A 26,387-nucleotide genomic window follows, 5' to 3' on the forward strand; every position below is an offset into this window, starting at 1 on the left:
ATAAAAAAAATTCGACTAAAAATCTATTTAACAAAACTAGATTTTCAAACTAAATTATTTGTTTATATGAATAATATTGTTGGTAATTTTAAAATTTGTAAGAATAACTCAACGAACAGCTTTTTAAACCCAACACGAAAAAATACAAACTTTTAAGCAAGACAAATAGATAGACGGGATGGGAAGTTATCAGTGTGGGTCGCATTCCAGCCTCTTTTTTTTGTATTTCATTTGAAGTTTCTCAATTTCAGACTAACTTAATTCAAGCAACGCCTTAATTCATCGTTGGGCCCAATAATTGCACCTCTCACGATCTTCGTTGATGAACATTATGCATAAGGACTTGCATTTACCCGCTCAAAAGGTGCCATTGAATCAAAAACTTAAACCTCTTGACCATATCAAGTGATGTCAATGGTCAGAACAGTGGCAAGAAATGGCAACAGTGGATGATCAATTTTCGAAAGAAATCATCTTCAGTGTTGAGATAGATTAATATCTCAGTAGATTCGTGTACAAGCGGTTTTGCCACATTTAACTGAATGAAAATCAAAAAGTGATTGTCGGGAAACCAATGCATCTATAGAAGTGGCGCCATCAAAATGAAGCCGTTCAGGCAGTTACTGTGAATGTTGTTCGCTATTGTAAGTTGATAACGAACCTTTAATGGCCTGAATTGGAAGATATGGATGTGGACTATAATGTGGATTCAACAGGAGGATGCCACTTCTTTTGCGTGACAAATTCAATAGCCTTATTATCTCAAGTGGAGGTGATGTGATTAAACACCTTTGGACAACTTTAGTTTTCATTGGGGATTTTTGAAAGCAAAAAATGTACGTTCTTAAGGCTGCAACAATTCAAGAGCTAAAAAATTAGATAATTCGGCACATCAATGGCATAGAACCTAAATTATGCCACATTGTCATTGAAAATTTAAACCATCGTCTGGTGGCCATTTGGCTGAACCATATCAATTTTATGATAATAAAAAGAAATGTCAATAATTTTCTAAATAATTTGTGTTTTATTCATCAACATCGGCCTTTAAAATTTGACCACCTTTTAGCTGAATTTTATTAAGCTGAACATACACAGGATAAAGCAAACAAAACTTCGTTGCCGCTAGATGACCCTCTTCTTTTTTCCGATTTGTTTTTGGTTGTTTTTTTAAAGCTCGAATATATTGTATTTATATTTAATGACAAAATCACATTTTGTGAAAACGTTAAACATAAAATTTGTACTGTCAGCTTTCGATATAATGATCAACATCTGATCTTTAAATTATAGGAAAAACAATTTTGTAGATGATCTGAAAATTCAGTTGATTTTGTAGTTGAATATGTACCCAATACCCGTGTTTTGTTGGAAAATCTATCCATAGTATAGTAGGATTTTACACGAATAACAAAAACAATATCCATTTTATGAATAACCCCGATAAAAGTTAGAGTAGAATCTTACTATGGATGGGTTTTTGACATTTATACAAGTCTCGAATGGATCTTATGTGATTTCGTTCTCAAATGTTGGTACGATTGATATCGCATTTGTATCTCGATGGCTGTGTTCGTTGAGTAGTTGTGCATTGAGAATTATGTATGCATGTGTTTTCCATTGGGGAAAAAAATCAATCTGTTGCTGTTGATATTATTTAGTTTTTATAATGAAAATGGACTAACTGGGCTAATTTTGTAAGAAAAAACAATAGAAAAGATAATTAAGTTTTGCTATGTTTCCACCAAAAGTTTATCTCAGTTTATATTAAATAACAAGAAGATTTAAAAACGATTAAGTTTGACACCACTTTTTAAAATAGAAATGGTGTTTCGATGTTTCTTATGAAGTGCAAGTGAGATAGTTTGATTCGTGTTAAGATGTGAATAAATGAATAGTTTAGCACCATATAAGAATATGCTAATTACTCCTTGTCCATTTTTGTTTTTGTAATTTGATTAAAACAAAACTATATTTTTTATAAACAAACATGCAAATAAAAAGACAATAATGCATTATATGTTAAACCAACTCCTCCAGACAGGTTTTTCTTCTCAAATTTTGACTCGACTCCGATCTCCGACGGGAATCGAGACAAATCAAGCTCATTTCAACTCAATTCAAGTATATAAAGGATTGAGGCGAACTTCAAGCTTGCTTCAACACCACATGTTAATGTAGTAGTCTACGAACAAACCCCCTCCGTGAAGCAATTGTTAATTGAACTTTTTTTATAGAATCTCAATTTCCAATGTTTTTTTACCATTTCTTCTTGAAAATTGTCCATTTTATTAGTTTTAGTTAGTTTTCTTAGCTAAGTTAATTTTAATTTACACAAAACTATCTTCTATTTGTGTGTTTTTTTTTATTATTATTCTGACAGGTTTTCTTTCAGTTGTACCAATTTTTAAATACAAAAATATAGCTACTTCGGATCGTTATGTTGGCAATTTTTCACTGTACTATATATGAAATGCCAAAAATCACACTTAATGTCTATTATGACATCTGAATTTTATAAAAATACGTAGTTAACTAAATTTGAACAAATGTAAGGTCACAACTGACCAATCAAAGAATCTAAACAATTAGTATATAAATTTGAAAACGTTGACATTTTTCAATGACATTACGAACAAATTTGGGATTCAATTTTTAAAAAATGGAATAGAATTTCGAATATTTTTTTTGTCACTATTTTTTTTTTATTTTCGAAGGACTAACATTGGAGTACCTGTCAAATTTTCATTAATATTTGTTTTCGATTTTTTCATACCTTAGATTAGAAGCAGAAAACTTTAAGCTGGATGTATCAACGATTTTATTTATGGCTTCAATATTTGAATCAGAATTGGTAATAAAATATTTGTTATATTAACAAACTATGTACATATGTTAATTAAAGACATCACAAACCATATTGTACATTAAATTGGTAGATAAAAAGTGTGTGGTGTAGACGCATTATAAAAGTTAATTCCAAGAAACATTAGGGTCTGAACATTTGATTTTAAAACCATAAAAAGATAAATATGACTTCTGACAGCTTAATCAATGGAAAAGTATGTACATACATTTCTTTTTTTCTGAAAATTAAACTGACAGCTAGTACAACCAAGATGACTCATCGCGTTTTCATCTGCATTAAATGTAAAGCTCTGTTTGATTTTACTGAGTTGCAATCGAAAGTAACATTTTGATGCTGCACACGTGTCAAAAATAATTCTGTTTTGGTCCAGATCAACTTTTGATACTTCAATATAAAATGACACTAAGTTTCTACTCTCGTACGTAGGCAGTAATTGTGAAATCAAACAGGTATAACACAATCCATTTGCACCTACATGTTTAACGTTTGAATTTAAATATAAATTGAAAAACAGTTAAATATACAGTTTTTTGTTGTATATTTATTATTTTCCTTGCTGCGGGTCCATGAGGTATTAATACGGTTGAACTATTTTTTTAAATTTAAGGTGGAACTATTCACCAACAACAAAAAAGGCACGACATTCGCCCATACACCACTGTCACTCTATTAAGTGATAAGCGGGCTGTCGTTTAAAAATTAGCATTAAAATTAACACTCGTAGACGAAAAACAAATTAAACAAACGTAGACTTTTTGCAAAGAAGCTTTATACAGGTACAAAAATGTACTTTGGTAATGAATAAATACAAAATAATTCACCCAAATGCATATTTAATTTTTGGCTAACTATCCACTTTTGCTATAAATAAATTGAGGGCTTTATAGAAAGAAGTCTTTAAAAAAGACCCGCAGATTACAGAAATAAAGGGGGAGAGAACTTTTCGAGAGTGTTAAACGGAATAACTTGAATTAAATTAGTTCGGTTTTTGGGGGTTTTATTTATTTTTATGGGTTTTCTATATCAATTCTATGCACTGTTCATTTTCACTTTGATTAATACTGAATTTAATAAACAACAAAAAACTGGCTACGAGGGTTAATAGAAAATAGATAAGAAAATAAAAGGAAAATGTTTTCAACACAAAGAAGACAGGAGAAAACACTTTGAGGGATAAAAGTTAGCGTACTTAAGTCAAAGTGAATTTTTGTTTGGGGGTTGATAATAGGTAAGTAGCGGTAGGTATGATATTTGATATAACCAACAAATTAACTGCGAAAATATCCCTTCAAAGGATGTCTTATGTTAGGGGAGTTCCTTTCTTTTGAAGATGAAGAATATTGTAATGTAAAAGAAGTAATTTTTCTTCGTTAAGATAAATTTCATGTAATGACGTCTCGTCTCGTCACGTTGTCGATGTGTTTCTATGAATTCTCATTAAACTTATTCCCGAAAAACCAAAAATACAAGAAAATGCACACCCTTGTTGCGCACTATTGCGTCGGTGTTGTGTCATCTAGACTTGAAGGGTTTTAGCGAAACTGAGGGTTCCTGTTCCTGTTACATTAATCAATCAAAACTTCTTGGAAGAAAAGATGAAATTGAATACTTTACTGAAGAAATTTGGTCTCAGCGTTAATTTCATTTTTCGTTTGTGTTTATATTTGACAATAATTAAGTAATGCATAGCAGTTTGAAGTTATTTAAAGCAAAATAAAGGAACATGTATCTAGCCAAAGAGAGAAGTAGAAAATCTCTTCAAAAATTTGACAGCTGACAGATGATTTTTTAACGAAACATAATTCAAATTGAATCAGTTTAAAAACTTAACTCGTAGCTCCCTCTACAAACGAAATTTCGGTAAACAATTTGTAATTAAATCAGCTGTTAGTTGAATGTCAAACTAAATGTATTTCGATTTAGGAACTTTATACAAAATGTAAATACTAGTCAATATCAGTTACTTAATCTCGTTTTAAAGTAGAATTATGATATTAGGTTATAATATAAGATTACATTTAAGTATACGAGTAGTTTTTAAGGGAAGCTTAAAGAAAACAATATCAGCAAAATGACTCTTAATATCCTCGATACAAAATAAATAAATTAATCCGTTGATAACTAGGGCCTAATGACTTACAACTCTCAAATATTCCTGCGTGCTAGTTGTGTTGTCAGGAATGGAAGGCACCGTTTTAAGCCGAATCCGAAGCTAATTTAAGGAAGCACTTTTCTTGACAAGAAATACTCTTGGAAGATTTGTCAATTCCTCGCAAGAGGCAATACCTGTGGAAAAACTTTTAGATGGCACAGACAGGGATTGAACTCAAGACTCGATAACTCCTCAAATCAATAAATTTGTTCGTAACTTGTATGTAACACGTTAAATGGATCTAAATATTGAAGTTATATCCTGTCAAATTTCAAACGATGGCAGTTTCAAAAGTGACAGGTGGCCAGAAATAGTGAGTTCATGAAAATGAAACCTAATATCGTAGGACAAAAATGATGTGGTGCACCCAAAATGTGGATTTCTTTAGATATTCGTTAACTTGAATAGTACCAGAAGTGCATCTGACAGAAATGCAGCTAAAATTATTGGACGTTCAAGAACGATAAACGAAAAGCTTACATATTCTCTAATGTTTCTAAATATGACTGTTTCGGAAAATTATTATGTATTAATTTATTAAATTTGATTTCGATGACTTCCAACTTCTTAGAAACAGTTATCGCATTCATTGAAAGCAATCCGAAAAAGTTTGACCAAATATTTGACTGTCTTTTCATTAGTTTAGGAAGAAGTTATTAATTTATTTTAAGAAAAATGTTTAATTGCTCAATAGTTTTTTCTAAAAATATACGTTTCTGTTTTTCTATTACTTCAACAAGTTTTTCAAATCAATAAACGGATTTGTGTTTGAATGACGGATATCTTCAGAAAACAAATTTTAATTAATAGAAATTTCCAATGGGGCTACCGAACTGTCAAGTGATTGGTTTCAATAATAAAAATCAGGTGTATTACATTTATAAACACACCTTCTACTTAAAGTCAAGCGATTGAATAAGTTTATGGAAACAAATTTCATAACTTTCTGCAGAAAAAACAAATTTCGACACTTGATTAACCCAAATCAAATAACAAAAATTTTGACATATACCGGAAAACAAACTTATCCAAAGTTTAACTTCTTATGTATTTTACAACTTTGCAAAAAAATGGTTAAAATTTTTAAAAAACGTTAGGGTCATTCCACTTTCTAGTTCCTTATTTGAAGTGAAATAGTCTCTGATCAGTGAACAACTGAACTGTTTCATTGCTAAAATAAAAACGAGTTATAATTAAAACAAAAATTTTTACAATACAAATTATTAAAATAATTTTAATTTTGTTAGATTGGTGTTACCAATTTTAAATTGATTGCAATTTTTCATTCTGTTACACGATTTCGTGAACATTTCGTGACTCAAAATCACGATAATGAAAATATTACCTTTTCCAATTCTTTCACCAACTAAGTTCTGTTTCCAAATAAATAGACTGAAAAATATTAAAAAGGTATCAGAAGTCACTACAACTTCTAAGCTTAGTAGAAATAGCAAAAATGAATTTTCCAACAATTTCTTCAGGAATTCTATTAACACTTTGTGGTAAAAACATATTTTGAACTGATAATTTTATTTTATTGTCTTAACGTTTTATATTTTAGTTCTCCTTCAACATGGAGCTGAAACTAACGGTGTAGCAGTGGCATGTAAGGATAATAACTGCCAACATAGAGGATCCCACGATCTCGGAACTGGAGCCATTAACGCAGGAAGTGGTTACGCAGGTGCTTCGGCTGGTGCTTCGGCTGGTGTCTCCACTGGTGGTTATCAAGTTTCTCCATCAGCTGGTTACCAAGGAGGTACTACTTATCCAAGTAGTTCCACAGTAGTTCAACAAACTACTACCTCTACTGCAGCAAGCGGAGCATCTGCAGGTGGTAAAACATTCACATTCGAATCAGACACTAAAACAGATTCTTTCCACAGGAACTGCAGTAGGTGCTACCGCAGGTGCAGCAGTAAGCGCTTCTACATCAGGCGCTTCTTTAGGTGGTGCCTCTTTAGGTTCTTACGGTGGTTATCCTAGTGCTCAACCAAGTGGTTCATCCTATGGCACCTATCCAACTGGCTATCCATCTGGTTCTTACCAAAATGTTGGATATCCAGGTTCTTACATGGTTCCAACATACGAAAGCGGCCCTTACACAGGAGGCCATTCTTTGGGAGGTTATGGTGGTGGTTTGGGATCAGGATTAGCTCCACATAAACCACACTCATCAGGTGGATTCGGTTCAGGACTTTTCCCTGACTTTGGACCCGATAGCAGTAAGTGATTTAATTAAAACCAAAAACTAAAAATAATTAACAACAATTTAATATTCTTTCTACTTTTCTTTAAGATGCCGATGTGTTTGGAGACGGAAATACGATTAAGAAGTTGTTGGATTTTTTCGCCGATATCCAAATTCCAATTAATATTTTATCAAGAAAATAAATAAGTACCGATGAAATATCATGATCAAACGAAACAGCAACTATTGTGCAGCAAAATTAAAAATAAAATTTAACAAATGTTATGTGATTTAAAATACATGATTATATTTTTATGGAAAATTAAGATTCAAAAGAAATAAACAAGAAAATTTTGTTAGATATTTGGTTTAATAAAAAAGGTGGTCAAATTTGAAAGTGGCAACTTTTAACTGGGATTATGAACGCACCCTTTATCAAATAGCCACCCTGTCAATGTCAAAAAACTAAGATAAAATAACCAACCTCTACTGAGTTCATTCATGAACTACAATTCAATGACGAAGAAGGAAATTTTTGACATTTGTCCATTTTTCAGTTTTGCAATGCATTGCAGAAAAAATTGACATTCATTTTTAAAAATCAACTGACAGTTTTCCTATAAAAGACACAAAATAAGTTTACTCATGTTTCGTTGGAAAATCTATCAATAGTATAGTAGGATCTTACACAAATAAAAAAAAAACAATATCCGTAGTACGAATCTTAGTACAGATGGGTTTTTGACATTTATACGACTCTCGAATGGATCTTATGTAATTTCGTTCTCAAATCTTGGTACAATTGATATTGCATTTGTATCTCGATGGATGTGTTCGTTGAATAGTTGTAGTTTTGGAATCATGTGTTTTCCATTGGGGAAAAATCAATCTTTTACTATTGATATTATTTAGTTTTTTAAATGAAAATGGACTAACTAGGCTTATTTTGCAAGAGAAAACAATAAAAAAGATAATTAAGTAAGTAAGATTTTCGACTTAAAAGTCTTTTTAAAAATTAAAAATATAGGCGCAAATTTTTAAACAACCTATATTAGCACGATACTAGTTACGAGTAACAATTTACTATAAACATAGTAATCTATTAACTTTTCACCAATTTTAAACACTTTTTATTGTTTTGGTAACTAGTATCATGCTAAAAACATTTTATTAAAAAAAAACATGAACACATCTAAATAATGACAGATTGTGGAGCAAACAAAACAAACATACCTTAATATTTTTTCAAATGTCAAAGTGATATCATGGAATTTGTATTTTCTTTTTTCATTCATTTTGTTTTAATAACTCGCCGTGGTTTATTTGCGTTAAAGTTTAAGTTCGTTGCAACTATTTTGGATATTAACACCGAATAATATTAAAAATTTATTGTACCAGGTAAAAGAATTATTGTTTAGTGAAAAAGTTTAAATGAAATGTGCATTAAATTATTGAATATCTGCGATAGATCTGTTCCCCCTGAAGCATCTTCAATACCCAGAAGCAGCTATAATGCTACAACTGTTGGCTGCGGTGTGAAGGTTGGTGGCAGTGGTTGTTGGTACTCAGGAGGGTATCTAAGGTTGCGGCAATAAAGACAGTCATTGTCCAGAAAAGGAGTGTATTGTTCTTGGCAGTCCAACAAATGACATATGTCATACAGATTAAGTACGATACTAAAAAGATAAGGTAGCCATTTGGTGATTTTAACTTTAGTAAAATGTTACTAAACTCGTTTAAAATTATCAAAACCTAGTATCATATTAAAAATGATTTAACATCTTACTAAATCGTCGCCATAGTCTTAAAACTTAATTCTTTTTTTAAAAAAACAATTTCGTTTATTCGGTTAAATTTTGGAAAATATCAAATTGACAATTTTTTTGACAAACATTGAAAACATATAAAAACATTACTAAAACTTGGTAAAAATAGATTTTCGACTCACATATTGACTTAAAACTATTCTCATCTCATTAAGTAAATTTTTTGGAGAGATCAAAAAGTCACTTTTTTTTTAAATTAAAATCTACAAAAAATATTAAACAGTTATTTTTACACAAAAAAAAAACATTCCTTAAAGTTGGTAAAAATCCATGTTCGGTTCTCGATATCTCGTGAATAAATAAGGTATTGACTTTAAAATGATTTCATTCTTAGAAAAATTAAATCTGCATTTGCTTATAAAAATAATAAAAACTTTCAAGAAGTACTATTTTCGAAAAATATTGACTTCATATTATTAATCTCACACAAAATTTTGTTATAAACATTTTGTTAAAGTTATATGCAAGACAACAGAAGACGTGGGTCGCATCCCAGCCTCTTTTGTATAAAAGGTTTTGAAAACAATTTCCACAATCAAATAAAATTGATATTATAAACATTATATGAAAACCCATATTCATCAGAAATGGACAGATAACGAGCGCAAAAAAGCTAAGACTATTCAAAGATTTAGATTGGATTTGAAAATAAGGTAAATGAATTTATTGTTTTTTGATTTAAAACAAAAAAGGGACTGGGATGCGAACTACACCGATAACTCCTTGCCTGTCGATTTTTCTAAAACTTTAAAAGTTTAACAATATATACAATATGCAAAAATTCTTATAAAAAAATATAGATTGCTCATTTTTTAAGAACATTATTTTAGAATGAATATTGATAATACGATCTTTCTTTCTCGAGATTTCGAATCGAACTTAATTTCTTACCAATTTTTTAAAGATTCTTATTTTTTATCAAAAACAACAAACTATTAGTTTTTCCTAATAATTTTGTATAAGGAACGTTAGTTTGAAGGCAATATCTTCAATTGTTAACAATATATTTGAAACGAAAATCACTTTTTACCAACTTTTAGTCGATTTTTTTTCAGGTTTAGATATTTCACACCTTGTCTCCATGTTATATACACAAATGTCGATGGATTAAAAAACCTCTACAAAATCAGACATTTTCGAAATTAAGATGAATCAACAGTTTAACTTTAAAATTCAAAATTATCTTATTTGGTAAATTCAAATTCAAAACTAAAAATTTCACATGTGAATTGCTTTGTTAATTATTATGAACTTGTTCATTTTTAAAACGGATCATATATTTTTTTATTAGTTTTTGAAACCTTTTCAAAAGAAACTCATATTTGCAAATAAACATTTCTTTTGCATATACTGAAAAAACTTTTCAAAATTTTAAATATTATTTGCATAGTTTATTGTTTAGTGAAATAGAAAGAACAAATATATTGCAAAATATTAAAATATTCAATTTTCATAGAAAAGATTTTGCACTTTGGAAATTTGAGTTTGGTAAAACGTATTTTGCAAAGAGTAAAACTTTTCAATTCAATGATTTCCTCTGTTTAAATTTGAATTTGGTGAAACGTAAATTGCAAAGTAAAAGTGAAAAGTAGCAAAGTGAAAAATAAAAAGTGTTTGGTCAAACATGGCACAGATGTCAAAAACGATAAATTGCTTTATTTTATTAACTGAAAGCCCCAAAACAACAAAATAATTGTATTTAAAAAAAAAACTAAATTAAAGTCGAAATTTCCTTAATATAATATACAAAGTCAAGTCTTGGTTATTGAGTTTCACCTTTCATTCTTTTTTTAAATTCCCATAGGAAGTTATTGTAATGGGTCCGATTTGTCGAATTGAACATTGACATTTAAGGTCCCTAGAGCCGAAATAAAAGATTTTTACAAAAGATGTGTGTGGCGGTTGTACGACTTACGTACGTTCGCAACGATTTTTCGTCTTCCATAGCTCGAGAAGCAGTACAGATATCGACTTCAAACAAATTTTGTTATACAGATAAAAAGGCAGAAAGATGCTGAGAGGGCTTCCAAGAAAATTACGTGGGTGATTTTTTTACCATAGGAATTTAAAAAACAGGTGAAAATTTTGGTTAACCCTAAATATCACACGAACGAATAACGCTAGAGACTTGAGTTAAATTTTATTTAATATTTTTAAATCAAAAAACTAAATCAAATTGTCACCTCGAAAATTTTACGAATAAGGAACTCCAAAACAATTTTGTACAACGAAGAATAACGCTTTTGATATCATGTAAAAAAAACTTAAAAAACAGTACTCAAAGTTGGCAAATATTGTATTTCGACTCAAATATCTTTTCAAAAACTTAAGATTTTGGCTTCCAACTAATTTTATCTTATAAAAAATATTGTTTTCAACATTCGGTACAATTTTGAGAAAAATAGAATTGTAAGATTTTTTACAAAAAATAAAAACTTAAAAGAAAATTTAACAAAAGTTGATAAGATAATGGCTTCCAACTAATTTTACTTTATAATAAATATTGTTTTTAACATTCGAAAAAAATTTAAGAAAATCCTAAACAAAAATTAAGAAATGTTGATAAAAATTGATTTTGGACTCAAATATCTTTTCAAAATTTTGATATATTGGCTTTAAACTACTTTTATCTTTTCAAAAGTATTGTTGCGAACATTCAGTTAAATTTTGAGAAAAATCGAATTGACAGTGTTTTTACAAAAAATAAAAATCTAAATAAAATTTAAAAAAGTTGGTAAAAACAGATTTTTGACTCAATTATCTAAAATTGTTAAAAAAAAAATTGTGTTCGACTAAAAATCTCGTTTTGAAATAAAACTATTTCATTATATGCGATGGACTTAATGCCAGGGGTCATCGAAAGTCTTTTCACGGGTACTGCCTCTTGCGACGAATTGACAAATTCTCCAAGACTAATTCTTGTCATGAAAAGTGCTTTCTCAAATTTTCTGTTCGGATTCGGCTTAAAACTGTAGGTCCCTTCCATTCCTGACAACAATACTCGCATACAGGAATGGTTGAGAGTTGTCAGTCACTAGGCCCTAGTTCTCAAACGGACCGTTGCGCCACCCAATTAATTTATTTTTGTTATACGCAAAATATTGTTGGTAATTTCAAAAATTTTAAGAATAATTCAACTGACAACTTTTTTAATATAACACGAAAACCTACAAACTTTTAAGCAAGACAAATCCACAGACGGGATGGGAAGTTATCAGTGTGGGTCCCATCACAGCCTCTTTTTTCAATTCTCTTCAGTATCGAAAACACTTTGTAGAACAGTTTATTTTTTTATTACCAAACTCGTGTCCGCAATTTTCACTTTGTAGGTACTGCAGAAACACCCTTAATCACTCAATAAAAAAGAAATAAAACCACCCAGTTAACATTAAAACAATAATAACTCCTCGCCTGCAGAGCTTCAATGCTCGTATATTGGGATTCCCATTATTATCCCCTCAAAAACCTTGCAAAAAGTAATTTATACAAACCTACCTAAATACATAATAATAAATACCCATCGCATATCATTTAATTCAGACTTGAGAGCTTCTATATAAACGCATCAAAGAGCTCAAGCCCATGAACTTTAATACATCATCATCTCATCTTCCATCACATTCATTAACCGGCTTAAAGACAAAAATTCTCATTGCACTTATGATATACTCGAAGACCTATAAGCTTATTTATGTGACTACGAAATTAAACATCATTGCGTCGTCGGTCGTGTAGTGTCGTCGTCGTCAAAAATTATGCTGCACTTTTGTCGCACGAGATTCTCTCACTCAAGATACGAGTATCTTAAAAACTACTTGTGTCTTATATTGAAATTCAGTGGGTTAACCACATCATCGAAGATATTTTCTTCAAGATTTGCAACGTTCCATATTTAGATGCATTAAAGTGACGACAACGATGATGATGACGACCGACGCGTCGGAGACAACGGACAGACGAATGAACAATTAAAGAAGTGGAAAATATATCATCAGCATCACACTCATGTTGGGTTTGCAAAAATATGTTTAAAAATATAAAAAGAGAATAAAATATAGGTAATAATAATAACAACAATCTGATATTGCATAACCGAAGACGAATATAGGTGAATTGCCGGCAGGACTTTACCCGTAATTGCTTTTCTTATAAGAATTGCATCATAAGCATAACGATGTGAGATGAGATCTTTAGGGTTTTTCAGGTTAAAAGGGAAGGATTTCAAAATTTACCAACTTTACCTTGCTTTGTATCGTTCTTTAAAACCGCTTGAAAGTGTAGAAGTTGTCCATCAACATCTTTTTTATATTTATTTAATTTATATTTTTAAAACCAAAATTTGCGAAAAGAAACAAATAAATCGCTAAATCTTAATCACACAAAAAACACACCACACAATCCAAACTCACTGGTTTTCTTTTTATTTTATTTTTTGAAAACGTTTTCTATTTTATTTTTCATTCAATTAAAAATTTCACGCACGTCAAACGACCGCAAAGAAACTCTTTATTTGGAATTTATTCACCATGTGCGACTCTTTTTATCTGCGAAATAATTTTTCCATGCGCTATATAAATACAACAATCGACAATTTAGCACTTGTTTAATTTTTGTTTGTATTTTGTTGATATTTTTACTCCGTTGAAAGTGGTTTAATTTCAAAAAACTACTTAATTTAAGCTAAAAGATACTTTTTTTATCTTTTAGATACTTTTGTATCTTTTCGGCTTATTTACAAAATTTAATTCGAATTTTCAAAAATTTCGTCAAGAATTTTATTTTCAGATATTTGCTAAGATTTTAAATTTTAAATTTTCTTAAATTTTAAACTTTTTTAGTGTAGAATCAAAAAAAATTGTAACTTTTCTTCGAATTTAAGCTTTTTAATATTTTCAAAAATTTAGTTAATTATTCACTACACATTTTTATTGTTTTTTAGTGACTTTAAGCTACAATTGTATATTTAAAGTTTTTGGTCGTATTTCTTTCGATTTTAAATGCAGTTTTGTAGGAGTTGCTTTTCAAAATTTAAAATTCTTAAAATTCACGAATACTTTTTCGTCAACAAAAATCAAATATCCATTTCTTATTTTCCCCTCAAAACGTTTGATTTGAAACACAATTTCTAAACAAGACAAAAAACAAGTGTATAGATATTTACGGAAAGTATCTTGTATCTATTTTCAAATAAATGCAATGCACTTTAACACCAATTGCTTTAGGTACAATTCAGCATCAGAGCACGAGCCTCTTTCGACTTGCTATGATTGTGAGATTATAAATAAAACACCTGTTGAATTGGTCACATGAAGTTTTTTTATTTTTCATTTGACACTTTTTATTTTATAGCAATTAATGACTCCCCGGTGAGGTGGTGGCAAGTGCTGTAGACATGTGGAACTTGCACCAGTTGAAAACTTTATTTGAGTTATTTCTTTAATTTCAATTTTTTTTTTTTTGTGTTCGTTATAAAAACAAAACCTATGAAGGATTTTTATCGTGCACACGTTTTGCCACTACAGAAGCCCGATTTTTGTATGCGGATTTCAAAACCCATAAAGCAAATCCAACCGAATCGCACAGAATCTGCAAACAAACTAAAGTTTAAGTGAGCTACAAAGTATCTAGGAAGGTATTTTTCCATTTTATGCTTGCGATTTTTGTTTGGTACGTGCAGTATTGTTGCCACTTGCTTGCTTTTTGCCGCTTGCCATAACCATTTGGCAGAGTTTGCCACTCTGGTGACTCTCGACTTGCGTTTTTCTCGGCCGTTGCCGGTTCGTGTTGGATTGGTTGATTGTTTATTGCAAACTTGTCGGTGGTTGGAGCTTTTTAGTGGAGCATTATTTTGTAAGATTTCATGCAGATTTCCCGAGTGGCATAGCAGAAGCAGTTTTAACTTTGCAGCAGTGAGGAAACCCCCACAGAAGCACATGGCATGATATTTTTGGCGCTAAGCTTTTTTCTTTTCGTTGGAGCGGGGGATGATTGGAAGGGTGGTTTTGTTTATATGTCAAAGTAGGTTAAAGTATAGGGAGGTATGGTATTTGTATATGGCTATATAGTGTGTTTAGTTAGCCGTAAGTTGTTGAGGGACTTTTGGGGATTTATGAAGCTTAAGGGGGTAGTAAAAGTGTCTGGTAAAACAAATACGTGGAGGTTGATAGTATAGGGTAGTGTTTTGCCGGTCTTTAATGAATGAATAAAGCTTTTCTGCTGTGTTTATGTTTATGAGGGTATTTGTTTGGGTGATATTTTCAATGATTTTTTATTGTTTGCACGATCTTAAACGAAAAGCAAACTGATTTATTTCTTTACTCGGTTTTTATGTTTGGCTTTAATGAAAAATGAGTCGGGAACCTAACTAAAAGCTTTGCATCGTTGCCCTTGAAAACGTTAAGAACCTGATTTATTTTGTAATAACCAAATTATTATTTCAAAAACTTCAGGAAAGAAATAGGTTTTTTCTATCGGTACGAGTGTGTTGGAAAATCATTATTTTTGTTGTACTTTTTTTGACATTTAATTCGTTGTCAAATCAGGCCAAAGTAATTTTTTAACATTTTCTTAAAATATACACTTGATTCAAGTTGAAAAAAAAATGTTTAACATTTTGAGTATTTGTATCTTAATTAATTTACTTATTTCTTTATTAGACACCTTTTTTAACGTTATTTAATTTGTTTCAACACATTGCCATATGATTCTGAGCCATCTTTGTTTATAACATTCATTTGACAGCTGTTAATCTCAGCTGTCATTTGCAGTGTCATTATACAGGGTTATGCGGTTTCAAAAGTAAACGTAAATGGCTGCGTTCAATCTCGTGTTGGATAGGGTGGATTTTTAGATACCTTTTTGAACGAGTTGGATAGCTGTAGTGAGATAGCTGTCAACAAATAAAAATAACTTTCAGCTTCTCACAAAAAGCAGAGAAAAAATTAAGTTTCGAAGTCAAAATTTTGTAGGTAAGATAAAACATTTAATGGATAAATAAGAGATAGGGTAAAACTGGGTAATACCGGTCATTTTAAGAAAAACTCAGGTAAAACTTAATAAGTTATTTAAATAATAATTTAACTTCACTTTTTATTGACTTCATTTATATTGCTGTGATTATTAACATTAAAAAACTTAAACTAATTGGACGGAAAAGTTATACAAAAAAAAGGCTTAAGATGACCGGGATTGGACGCATGGTCGGGTAAATCCGGTCACCCATTCTGGTAATGGTGGTCATATAGGCACAAATCGCATATGTATCCAGATGGACTATCCCAACCTGAACATTCAGCATGAACCCAGTCTGCACAGCGTGTGCACCTATACCACAGTTCGTTGTTGCGCCCAAATTCTTCACAAATATAAAGCATCTGTTGCTATTGCTACCATCTACTATGGATTCATCAGAGTTATCATCGATAATCCCTTCAACAGTTTCATCAGACTCGGATGTGGTTCTAGAAGAATCTTTTTTGTCACCTTACGGATCACTTTTCTCTTGTTCTCCGGTACTTGCAACACCTTGTTTTCCTTCTTTTTTTTGTTGGCTGCTCTTTTTAGTTCTTTTTCTTCCAAATGTTGTTTCATAGGTGTTGCTGTTGATATTAGCAGAGTAGCATGTTGTTTATCCCTACACGACAGCTTTTTTTGGCACTGAGAGAAGGGTTTTTAAACTTTCTTTCAAGACAGCAGATGAAGTCGAAGGGGCCGATGTGGGCAAATTTTCCGTGACTTGCAAAACAGGATTTGGAGTTTGTCCTCTTACTGATTCGACTAACTCTGTAACTTCTTCTGTTTGGTCAAGAAGCGCTTTAGATGGAAGCAAGTCTTGGTCACAAAAGACTCCCGGATTAATCGGGAAAATTCCAGTTGCCCTAAACCCAGATTCTCCTTTGGCAACAGACGCAACGCAAAGGTGAGCGAAATCCTGCGGTGTTGTATTTTGGCCAAGATAAGACTAAATTGCATTCGTGTCTATACGCTGCTTTTAATGGACCATAAAAAACCACGTCCAGTGGCTGCATCCTATATAAGCTATGTGGGATTGAGAGCATAATAATATTGTTTTTGCGACAATATTCGTATGCTTGAAGTGTTAAGTGACTAGAATGATTGTCCAGGATAAGCACAACTTTTTCTTCGTTCATTGGCTTGGCATGGATGACGAAGTGCTCTAGCCAATCTGCAAAAAGATCTTCTGTTATCCATTATTGTTCAAGCATTTGTAGAGAGCCCCAGATGGCGCACCATGTTCAAAGCTAGGAGAGTGTCTTGCACGAGAAAAAATGAACATTGGTGGAATGAAACTACCGGCAGCGCTCATAGCACATAATGCCATTTTAATGCACCCTCTCTCCCAGCTGGTTATAGATGCCACTCTTTTTTTACCAGTTTCTGCTAGAACTTTTCCAGGATCCTGGTCTGTGGAAAACCCAGTTTCATCCGCATTGTAAATGTGTCTCGATTGAAATTTATATTTCTCCATCAGATCTCCCAGCAATTGGTAAAATAAATCTACCTCTTTTCGATTAAATGCAGTTGCTCTGCTCAGGCTAGTTCCATCGGCTTTCCGGAAAGATATATTGTTTCTTTTCTTGAATCCTTCAAGCCATTACTTTCCGGCAGTTTTGAATTTCTTATTAAAGTTGTTGGTTATGCCATTTTTTTCAGCGTATTCGAAAGCTATTTGCCTCACCTGTAACGATGTGCACCGATACAAAATTTTGGCGAGATGTTTGATCTGTGTTGCGATTTCACATTCTTGATCTTTGGTAAAAAGCGTGTGCCGCTTCAGGGACGGTTCACAAAATTTGTTTTTTTTAAGGCGTTCTTGCAGGGCGCGAATTGACATACCTTTTTCGATCAATTTGTTGGCGTTGTTAATAGCCACCTGTGACCACGTACCTCTGGAAGTGGTTCTTGGCTTAGGCTTGCCCATCTGCATACAACAAAAAAGAAAAAAGAGAAAACAACTGTCAACTGACCGGCATTACCCAAATGGAAGCGACCGGAAAAAAATATTTATAGTGAAATATTAGGTTGAGCAAAACAAAGTAAAATCAATTTATATAAGTAATAAAACACAACATAAAATATGGAAAATATTACTGTATTGATAACAACTAAGGAAAAGTACTTACTCTTCATTTTCTGATCACTTTTTCTTATAATAAATGGACCGAAAATACTAAAAGGCCTGTCACTTCCAAAAGCCACAAATAAACTAGATCAACAACTGTCTGATACGAAAACTATCTTCGAGAACACTAACACATTTAAAGAGTTGGTGAGTGGACATTATCGTTCTCGAGAAAAAAGGGTGACCGGTATTACCGACTGACCGGCATTACCAAGTTTTATCCTAACCTTAATCTGTAATATAAGTTAAATTTCCTTTTAGCTCAGTTGGAATTCTATAGGTTAATAATTTACCTGTTTACGATTTACGTTTAACATAAAACTATCCTAACAGAAACGAGGACAGTTATGAAGTGACAATACCTATGATATAGTTTGAAAGAATTTCGATCTCATTTCCGAATGAGCAGAAGTTGCTTTAGATTTAAGATTTAAGGTAAGATTTTAAGTTGGTTTGTTCACAGTAAATAAAGTTTAAGCTTAATGGCAGGACCAACGGAAGCACTTTTGTTGCATGATATATCCGTTTGGTTATCCAACGCTTCTTTAAAAACGATTCAAGGGCACCATCAACTAGAATATCCATTAAAATGTGAACAAACTAGTCTTGATATCTATAAATTATAAGACCTTTTTTGTTTAGACCTTGAGTAAGGAAGAAAGTTTCTTATCATCTGGAGACAGGTTTAATTTAGATAAGAGTTCTGCTCATTTTGCATTTAGCGAAATTTTCCAAGTGGTTCATTGCTCAGAGAATATATTAAATGGCCTCTTCAACATTACAACAATATTTCTCAATTAAAATCCCATCATCAATATCACTTAATCAAATTGTTAAGTCTGAAAATATTATTGTCCAAAATAGGCATTCCGAGAAAAATCTGACGGTTGCCATATACATTTTGAAATCAGACATTCCACTGCTTCTTTTTCTTGAATGTAGACTAGGGCTCTCAACCGAAGATGAGGTCTAAAGTACAATTCCAGATAGACCCTAGAGAATGGCACAAGGGAACTTATGGTCACTAACTTGTGCCTCGTTGAGGTAAATTTCAGCCATCATCTCAAATTATGGCCAATTCATTCGCCCTCTAAAAGTCGACGTTATATGTTATTGCCTATGATAATGTTGTAGCGATTTTTCATATTTTTGTATATGAAATATATTTGTATTTCTAATTCCATCTTTTTGCGTCTCGGAGCTGGTTTTTTCTCTTTCTGCACTCCTCCAAAATGCATTTATGTTCCCAAGCTTAAAAAAGGGAATAAAGTGGTTCTTCTTTGGGGTTTTGAATCATCTGAAAGAATAACTCACCTTTCCTTTAAGCGACCTTATTTGTTTGTTTAGCTTTTATACATAAAAACAAAAAAGTTAGATTTATTTATTTCCACAAGATTAATATATATTTACTTGTATTTTGTTCTACTCTGGAAGAGGATGAGGTTCTTCAACTTCAGAATGCGGGACACTAGACTGGAGATAAGACCTACCAAATTCTCCATCTACAAAACGAGAACAAAATAAGTCAATTTTGAAGTTTAAAAAAATAGATCGTAATTACCTTCTAAAATTCGAAAGCAAGTAGCTTCCTCGTCGTCTATTATGTACAGAAGATTCTTAAATACAACTTCAACTAACATTTTGTATCTTTTTTTAGGAAACAAATACAAAAAGTTGAAATCAATTTTCAAGTTTCTTGAAATTCAACTATGTGTTGAATCAGCTCATCTGTTAAATACCTACATACCTCAGAAATTCTTGGATATTACAGGCATCGATTCTTTGGAGGTAATTTTCGACCACTTTTTGACACATATTCGTCGAGTGGCATGTGGCACCGTTTTGTTAAAACCACAAATTCTCCAAGTCGTATTCTTCAATATCAGCCAAAAAAAGTCGGTTATCATAATGAACATAACGCTCCGAATTGACGTTGACAGTCGTTTCATCGTCGTTTTCGAAAAATTAAGGTCCAATCTCACCTCCGGACCAAAAAATTCACCAAACAGTGAATTTGTGTGGATGTTATGGCCACTCTCTAATTATTTGAGGATTCTCAGAACCCCAAATACGACGTACGTCGCAAAATGGATGAGCCGTTTTTAGTTGAATGTTTGCCATATTATAATGGTTGGCTTAAGAACCAAACAAAGCTTTACAAGTTATTTAAGAAATGTATTTATTAAACACCATATTTTTCCCTTGCATTTCGATGGTCAAAACTTTAATTACAATGAGCACCAGTATCTATTTTAAATCCGCTTTTATTTTAATAACATTAATGGTTAGGATAGTCGTAACCCCTTTTGTGTCATCGAAATTTTAGTGCATTATTTGTTGGGGAGATATTTTAAGTCATCCAATCTTTTAAGTTCCAATGGTTGATTAACTGAATTTATTTGTTGACATTTCTTTCTGCAACTTTTTATGTTACTAAAAGATGACAAATACCTTAAACCTTAATCTGGATGTATTTTGTTAACAAATTTTACTTTTCTCGCATTTTTCTTATAGATGTTTGCCTTAGCCCCGATGTAAACTAGCTTTAATGAAGTGGTACCGTCTTTGTGTCAGAACGCACAAATAAATTGAATAGTAAACACATACGTGCAATGATTTAGCGGCATCGTGTGTCATTCTTGAAGTTGAAAAAAGCCAAAGATTTTGCATGAGACCGCAGCGAGTTAAAAGAACTCATGTGTGCACGCGGCCTTAAAATGTCAATAAGTTTATTATGACAACCGCGGGGTGACTTATAAACTCCTTTTCATTATTATCTATTCCTATCCAAATGACAAAATAAACGCTTTCATTTTTATCACTAACACCTATCGGCATGAAGTTAACACCACATATTTATTTTCATCGATAAAATGATGTTTCTTGAAAGTTTCATTGAGCCAACAATACAAATTCTCACCTTAAACACTGCATATGGGTTTATGATACAAATTTATATTAAACCTTGTAATCTTCAAGTCGATATTTGATATTAAATTAAATGAGACTTCATATGGGTAAAATAAATAGTTTTACTCTAGATCATTGTATTCAAATGGAAAAAAAATCTGCAGATCTGAATTTTTTGGCAGATCTACCCCTACAAATACTAACACTAATTCAATAAATATTTAGTTGGAAAATTGACAGCTCTACAGCACTAGTTGTACAATGACAAAAATTAAGAGCAATCTGTATTTACCTCTTTAGTTATCTCGGAAAGTTTTTCGTTAGTAAATCATTATAAAAGTGACGTTTTTATTACGCATTGCGACAACAAACATCCGGCCGTCGGTATAACAGTGCGTGTACAGTTCAATATTGAACTATTTTCGTGTCCCTCATTTTGACATTTCATCATTCTTTGATGATTAAAAGAGACAAAGGAGTAAGACAAAACATTTTTATTTAAGTAAGTTGAAGCGAGATACAATGATAAAACCTCAGAAAGATTTCCATTCAAAGAGAATAATCGTTAAGTCACGTATTATACCAAAATCAAAACTTATGACTTTATTTGCCTTGGTTAACCTTTCTAGACGACTTTCCTTTTTATTAAAATAACAACATACAAAAAAAGATGTTTCTGTACACAAAAAATTATACAAACACGTCAAAACTACCACAAAAGACTTCCTCTTTTGTGAGATTCTGAGATTTTATAAAAAAAAATAATAATGCTAATAAAATCACTCCCCTAAAAACGAAAACTATCAAGTTATCCCTTATTACATCATAAAAGCATATGTTCTCTACAATATTACTAATGGAATATTCAGTGTAGTACAAAAATGATATTTTGTTAACCTGACCCACAAAGAAAAAATGTAAACCAAATAAAATCCTTAACACAATTGTTTTACGAGAAAGCTTAGGAAAATGTACTTAAGAATAATTTAAGAATATGTCTTGAGTTGCCTTTATAGGTGGGTACATACATATTTCGATTAGGGCTTCTGTAGGTATGGAGATAACCTCTATTACACTCTTTACCTCCAATAGATCCACGCCTGTGCCAATTATGTAACCCAAAACAGACGTTTTAAAAGTGAAATATACAAAAATGAAGATTGTATCGTGGGTTCAAATAATGTTAATGGCAAATCCATTGTAAAAATGTATTCCACCTTGTTTCGAGATTGTTTATCTCGGTACCATCAGAGCATCACCCCTATGATGATGAGGATGAGAAAAACCCCAGGACTTCCCAGCAGGCAGGAGAAGGTAACGAAAAGATTTATTTCCCCAAAGTCTAGACCATAATTCAGTAAATAAGACATATTATGTGAAGACGAAGAAGAAGGCGAAGATTTGGAAACTAGGTTAGGAAAACAGCCTCCAGAGGATGCTGAAAGATACCCCACCCACCCCATCTCCGAAAAAAAAAGGAAACGAAAACAATTCAATATGTCTGCGTCTATTTTTACCTCTTGCTAAATTGCGATATAAAGATACGTTTACTTTTTCTTTCTCTTGATAAATCATTGGTATTCATCCCTATAAGCTTTTTGGTTTTTGATATCTACTCTACCTTACCTACAATCAACCCTCATTGAAAATTACAATCTCATGAATTTGTTTCTAATCAAAAAAAAAAAAAAGAAAAAAAGTTTTAAATATTGACACAGGGAAATAACATATTTTGTGACTGTAGATTGATTTTTTAAATGTTTTTGGCACTTTTATTTCGATAGGGTGGTTTTTGAGATATGTTATAGAAAGAAAAATGACAGGAAGTAGGCATAAACAATGTACATAGCTTGTTGAGAAGTAATTGAATACGGGCGATTAAGCTTTTAGATGGACTAATATTGACTTAAGCCTGTAGGCATTTAAAAATTATTCACATGAGTACTGACATAAAGTTTAAATCTTTCAAAATGAAATTTTACCTACAATGAAATCCTATTAGTGTAATGAAACAGAAAACGAGAAGGCTTAAGAAGAAATACCCAGCAAAGGCAACTATATAACCTGAACTACATAACCTTTTAAATAAATTGCTAAAGCTTATGCTGACTTAACATGAGTACAATAATAAACGCGCAGCTGGGAGCCGGAAGACTTTTACATAGGAAAAGTTTACATATTTCCAAAGTACCTACACCTTTTTCAGACTAAAGAGCAAAATAAAATGAAGTTGTTTGTGAACATATAGCATAATTTATCGAGACTATTATCATATGAAGTTTCATTTAAAGTACTTTAAAGGGTTTCAAAACTAGCTTTGATCAAAATTCAAAGCTATAAGTCCATTTAAAACTGTGTCAAACTTTATATAGTTTTCAAACTGCTCAATAAAATCTTATTTATTTACTATGCCCTTTAAAAGACGTGAAAAATCAGTTTCGTCATTTGTTTTGACATTTTTGCAATGGTATAAATGTCAAAACTGATATTGCTTCCCTTGTAGTCTAATCTTTGGGCAGGTTAGGACGACATAAGGGATTTGATTGGATTTATTGGAAAGTTGATTGGATACTTATCAAGAAAACTATCAAATCAAGTCTGCTTACATATGTCAAAATGACAGTTGATCAAATTTTTTTTCATACAACTGAAAACTGAGCTTTATAAGTCTATGACTTATTTATTTTCCATTGTTTTATGAAAAAAAGGTTCCTTGTCAAATTTCAAAAGAAATAAGTAAAATTTTCTTCAAATGTAAAATACAAATCTTGATGGACTTGTAACTTGCTTGAGGAGTGTTTTGTAGGCAATACCCGTGTTTTGTTGGAAATCCTATCAATAGTATAGTAGGATTTTACATAGAGATAGTTTGATTCATGTTAAAAAATGAAGAACCGAATAGCTCAGCACCATATACGAATATGCTACCAACTCTACTAAAACAAAACTATATTTTTTGTACACAAACATGCAAATAAACAGACCATAATGCATTTTCTGTAAAACCAGCTCCTCCGCAAAGGTTGTTCTTCACAAATTTTGCATCGACTCCGATCCCCGACCAGAATCTAGTTAAATCACGCTCATTTCAACTCGATTCAGTTATATAAAGAATTGATACGAGCTTCAAGCTAATGTAGTAGCCTGAGAACAAACCCCCTTCTTGACGTTTTTACTTTATGTCAAATTGTTCGGTTAAAACTTTGAAATCGACCGCCAAGTGTAAAATTTCCAGATGTTTTCTAAAGTTGAGTTTATTTTAAAGAAGTTAATTTTATCTTTTGATTTTTACAAAAATTTCTTCTATTTGTGTTTTTTTTTTTAATTGTTATCCTGACAGGTCTTCTTTTAGTTGTATCAATTTTTAAATACAAAAATCTGGCTACTTCCGATGGGTTTTCTTGGAAATTTTCTACTACACTATTTATAAGATGCCAAAAAGCACTGGTACAATGTTTTTTAACGTTTTGGTTCGGCGGATTGAAGTAAACTTCTAAGTTGTAAATGTATGACACTTAAAAAAGTTACTACCTGCCTATTTCCGTTCAAAGAATGCAGTTGACTGCAAATGATGTCCCTTGTATTGTTTGAACCTGCATGTTGGATTCTGTAATTTGAGAGCTTAGAGATTATTCGCGTAAGCACAACGTTTTTCATAGACCGGGAAACTTCTCACGCAATAAGGTCATCCAAAAATGTGTGTGACCCAATTGCTATGAACGGTGGTTAATCGATAAATTCGGGTCAACAGCGCCACTTGCACTTGCAACAGCAATATTTTCGACTGAGCGAGTTTATAATGTTTTGTTATTCAACGTTAGGCTGAATTTTGTAACTCATTGATTTATTCGTTAAGTGTAGAATTTAAAGAATGGTTGAGTGATGTAAATCACTAGGACCTAGTTCCATACTTGACTCTAAAAGTACTATGTAGGGCATTTTTCCATTTTCTAATATTTTTCGTATAATTTAACTTATTGTTTTGTGTATTTCCAATCTTATTTGACAGAAGAATAAGTTTATGAGTTTTGACAGCTTTGAAATATCAGTTGAAATTTATGTATATATAGAGAGAGTATTATTCAGACTTAATGAATAAAACACAAAATACAGCTGTTTTTATTAAATTTAAATCTCATAATATCTCTTCTCCTTTTTTTTACAAAAGTTAAAAGACGAAAAAGTAGGCATGTTTAAAAGATTGCAGAAAACATAGTATATGTAAGTTTAGTTAGGCTTAAGCTTTAAGTTTCATTGAAAATATTTAACTTTGCAAGTGAAATAAAGTAGAATTTTTGGCGTTTCATTTATGTCAAAATAATAAAAAAAAAACGCCTTACTTACTTACTTACTTAAGGTGGCGGTACAGTCCAGGGCGGACCTGGGCCTCAACCAATATGCGTCTCCAGCCAGCTTGGTCCCTACCTTGCTGTCTTCAGTTTCGCACGCCAAGTTGGTTGAGGTCCTCCCCCACCTGGGTGCGCCACCTGAGTCGCGGTCTTTCTCTACTGCGCCGTCCCTCGGGATTGGATTCGAAGACCTTCCGGTCTGGAGCGTTGATGTCCATCCGCTCTACATGACCTAGCCATCTAAGCCGTTGGACTTTAATTCTCCGTACAGTTTGTCGTTATATCTTCTCCTCCATTCTCCATCTATGCGTACGGGACCAAAAATCACCCGAAGAATTTTTCTCTCGAAGCAACCTAAGACGCTCTCATTTTTCTTTGACAGGGTCCAGGCCTCAGCGCCATAAATGAGAACCGGGATGATGAGTGTCTTATAGATGGTGATTTTAGATGCTCGAGAGAGGACTTTACTTCCCAATTGCCTTCTAAGTCCAAAGAAGCAGCGATTTGCAAGAGTTATTCTTCGTTTGATTTCAGCGCTGGTGTCGTTGTCTGCATTAATAGCGGTGCCTAGGTAGACAAAGTCCTTAACTACCTCAAAGTTATAGCTGTCCACGGTGACGTTTTGTCCAAGACGTCGTTGTTCAATGTCCTTTTTTGATGACAGCATATACTTGGTCTTGCCCTCATTGACAACTAAACTCATCTTCTTCGCTTCCGTCGCAATGCTCAAAAACGCTCCACCGACATCACGATTTGATCTTCCAATTATGTCAACATCATCTGCGTATTTGAGTAATTGGATGGACCTTTGGAAGATTGTGCCTCTAGTGTTGACGGTTGAGTTTTGCACAATTCTTTCCAGAACGATGTTGAAGAAGTTGCATGACAGTGCATCGCCTTGTCGAAAACCTTTTTTGACATCAAATGCATCGGTAAGATCTTTTTTTT

The 26,387-nt window shown here is 32.1% G+C and overlaps 2 protein-coding genes across 3 annotated transcripts in view; one reads left to right on the plus strand and one right to left on the minus strand.

Moving 5' to 3' along the window:
• Positions 1 to 13,987, minus strand: part of LOC129939328 (speract receptor) — a 141,482-nt gene extending 127,495 nt beyond the window's left edge. The window contains exon 1 of the mRNA XM_056047304.1: positions 13,280 to 13,987. The gene's annotated coding sequence lies outside the window, so the exon portion shown is untranslated. The remainder of the gene's footprint in view (positions 1 to 13,279) is intronic.
• LOC129939329 (uncharacterized protein DDB_G0282077-like) lies at positions 6,407 to 7,511 on the plus strand. Of its 2 annotated transcripts, none has more exons than XM_056047305.1 (4): positions 6,407 to 6,523; positions 6,583 to 6,858; positions 6,908 to 7,246; positions 7,321 to 7,511. In XM_056047305.1, the coding sequence occupies exons 1-4, from the start codon at positions 6,478 to 6,480 to the stop codon at positions 7,413 to 7,415; spliced, it is 756 nt and encodes a 251-aa protein (XP_055903280.1). In that variant the 5' UTR covers positions 6,407 to 6,477; the 3' UTR covers positions 7,416 to 7,511. The 2 variants fall into 2 exon arrangements, with proteins under 2 accessions (XP_055903280.1, XP_055903281.1); XM_056047306.1 differs by having other exon boundaries at positions 6,583 to 6,855.
• Positions 13,988 to 26,387: the final 12,400 nt, after the last annotated feature.

Source organism: Eupeodes corollae, chromosome 1 (assembly GCF_945859685.1).
Source record: "Eupeodes corollae chromosome 1, idEupCoro1.1, whole genome shotgun sequence".
Classification (NCBI taxonomy): domain Eukaryota; kingdom Metazoa; phylum Arthropoda; class Insecta; order Diptera; family Syrphidae; genus Eupeodes; species Eupeodes corollae.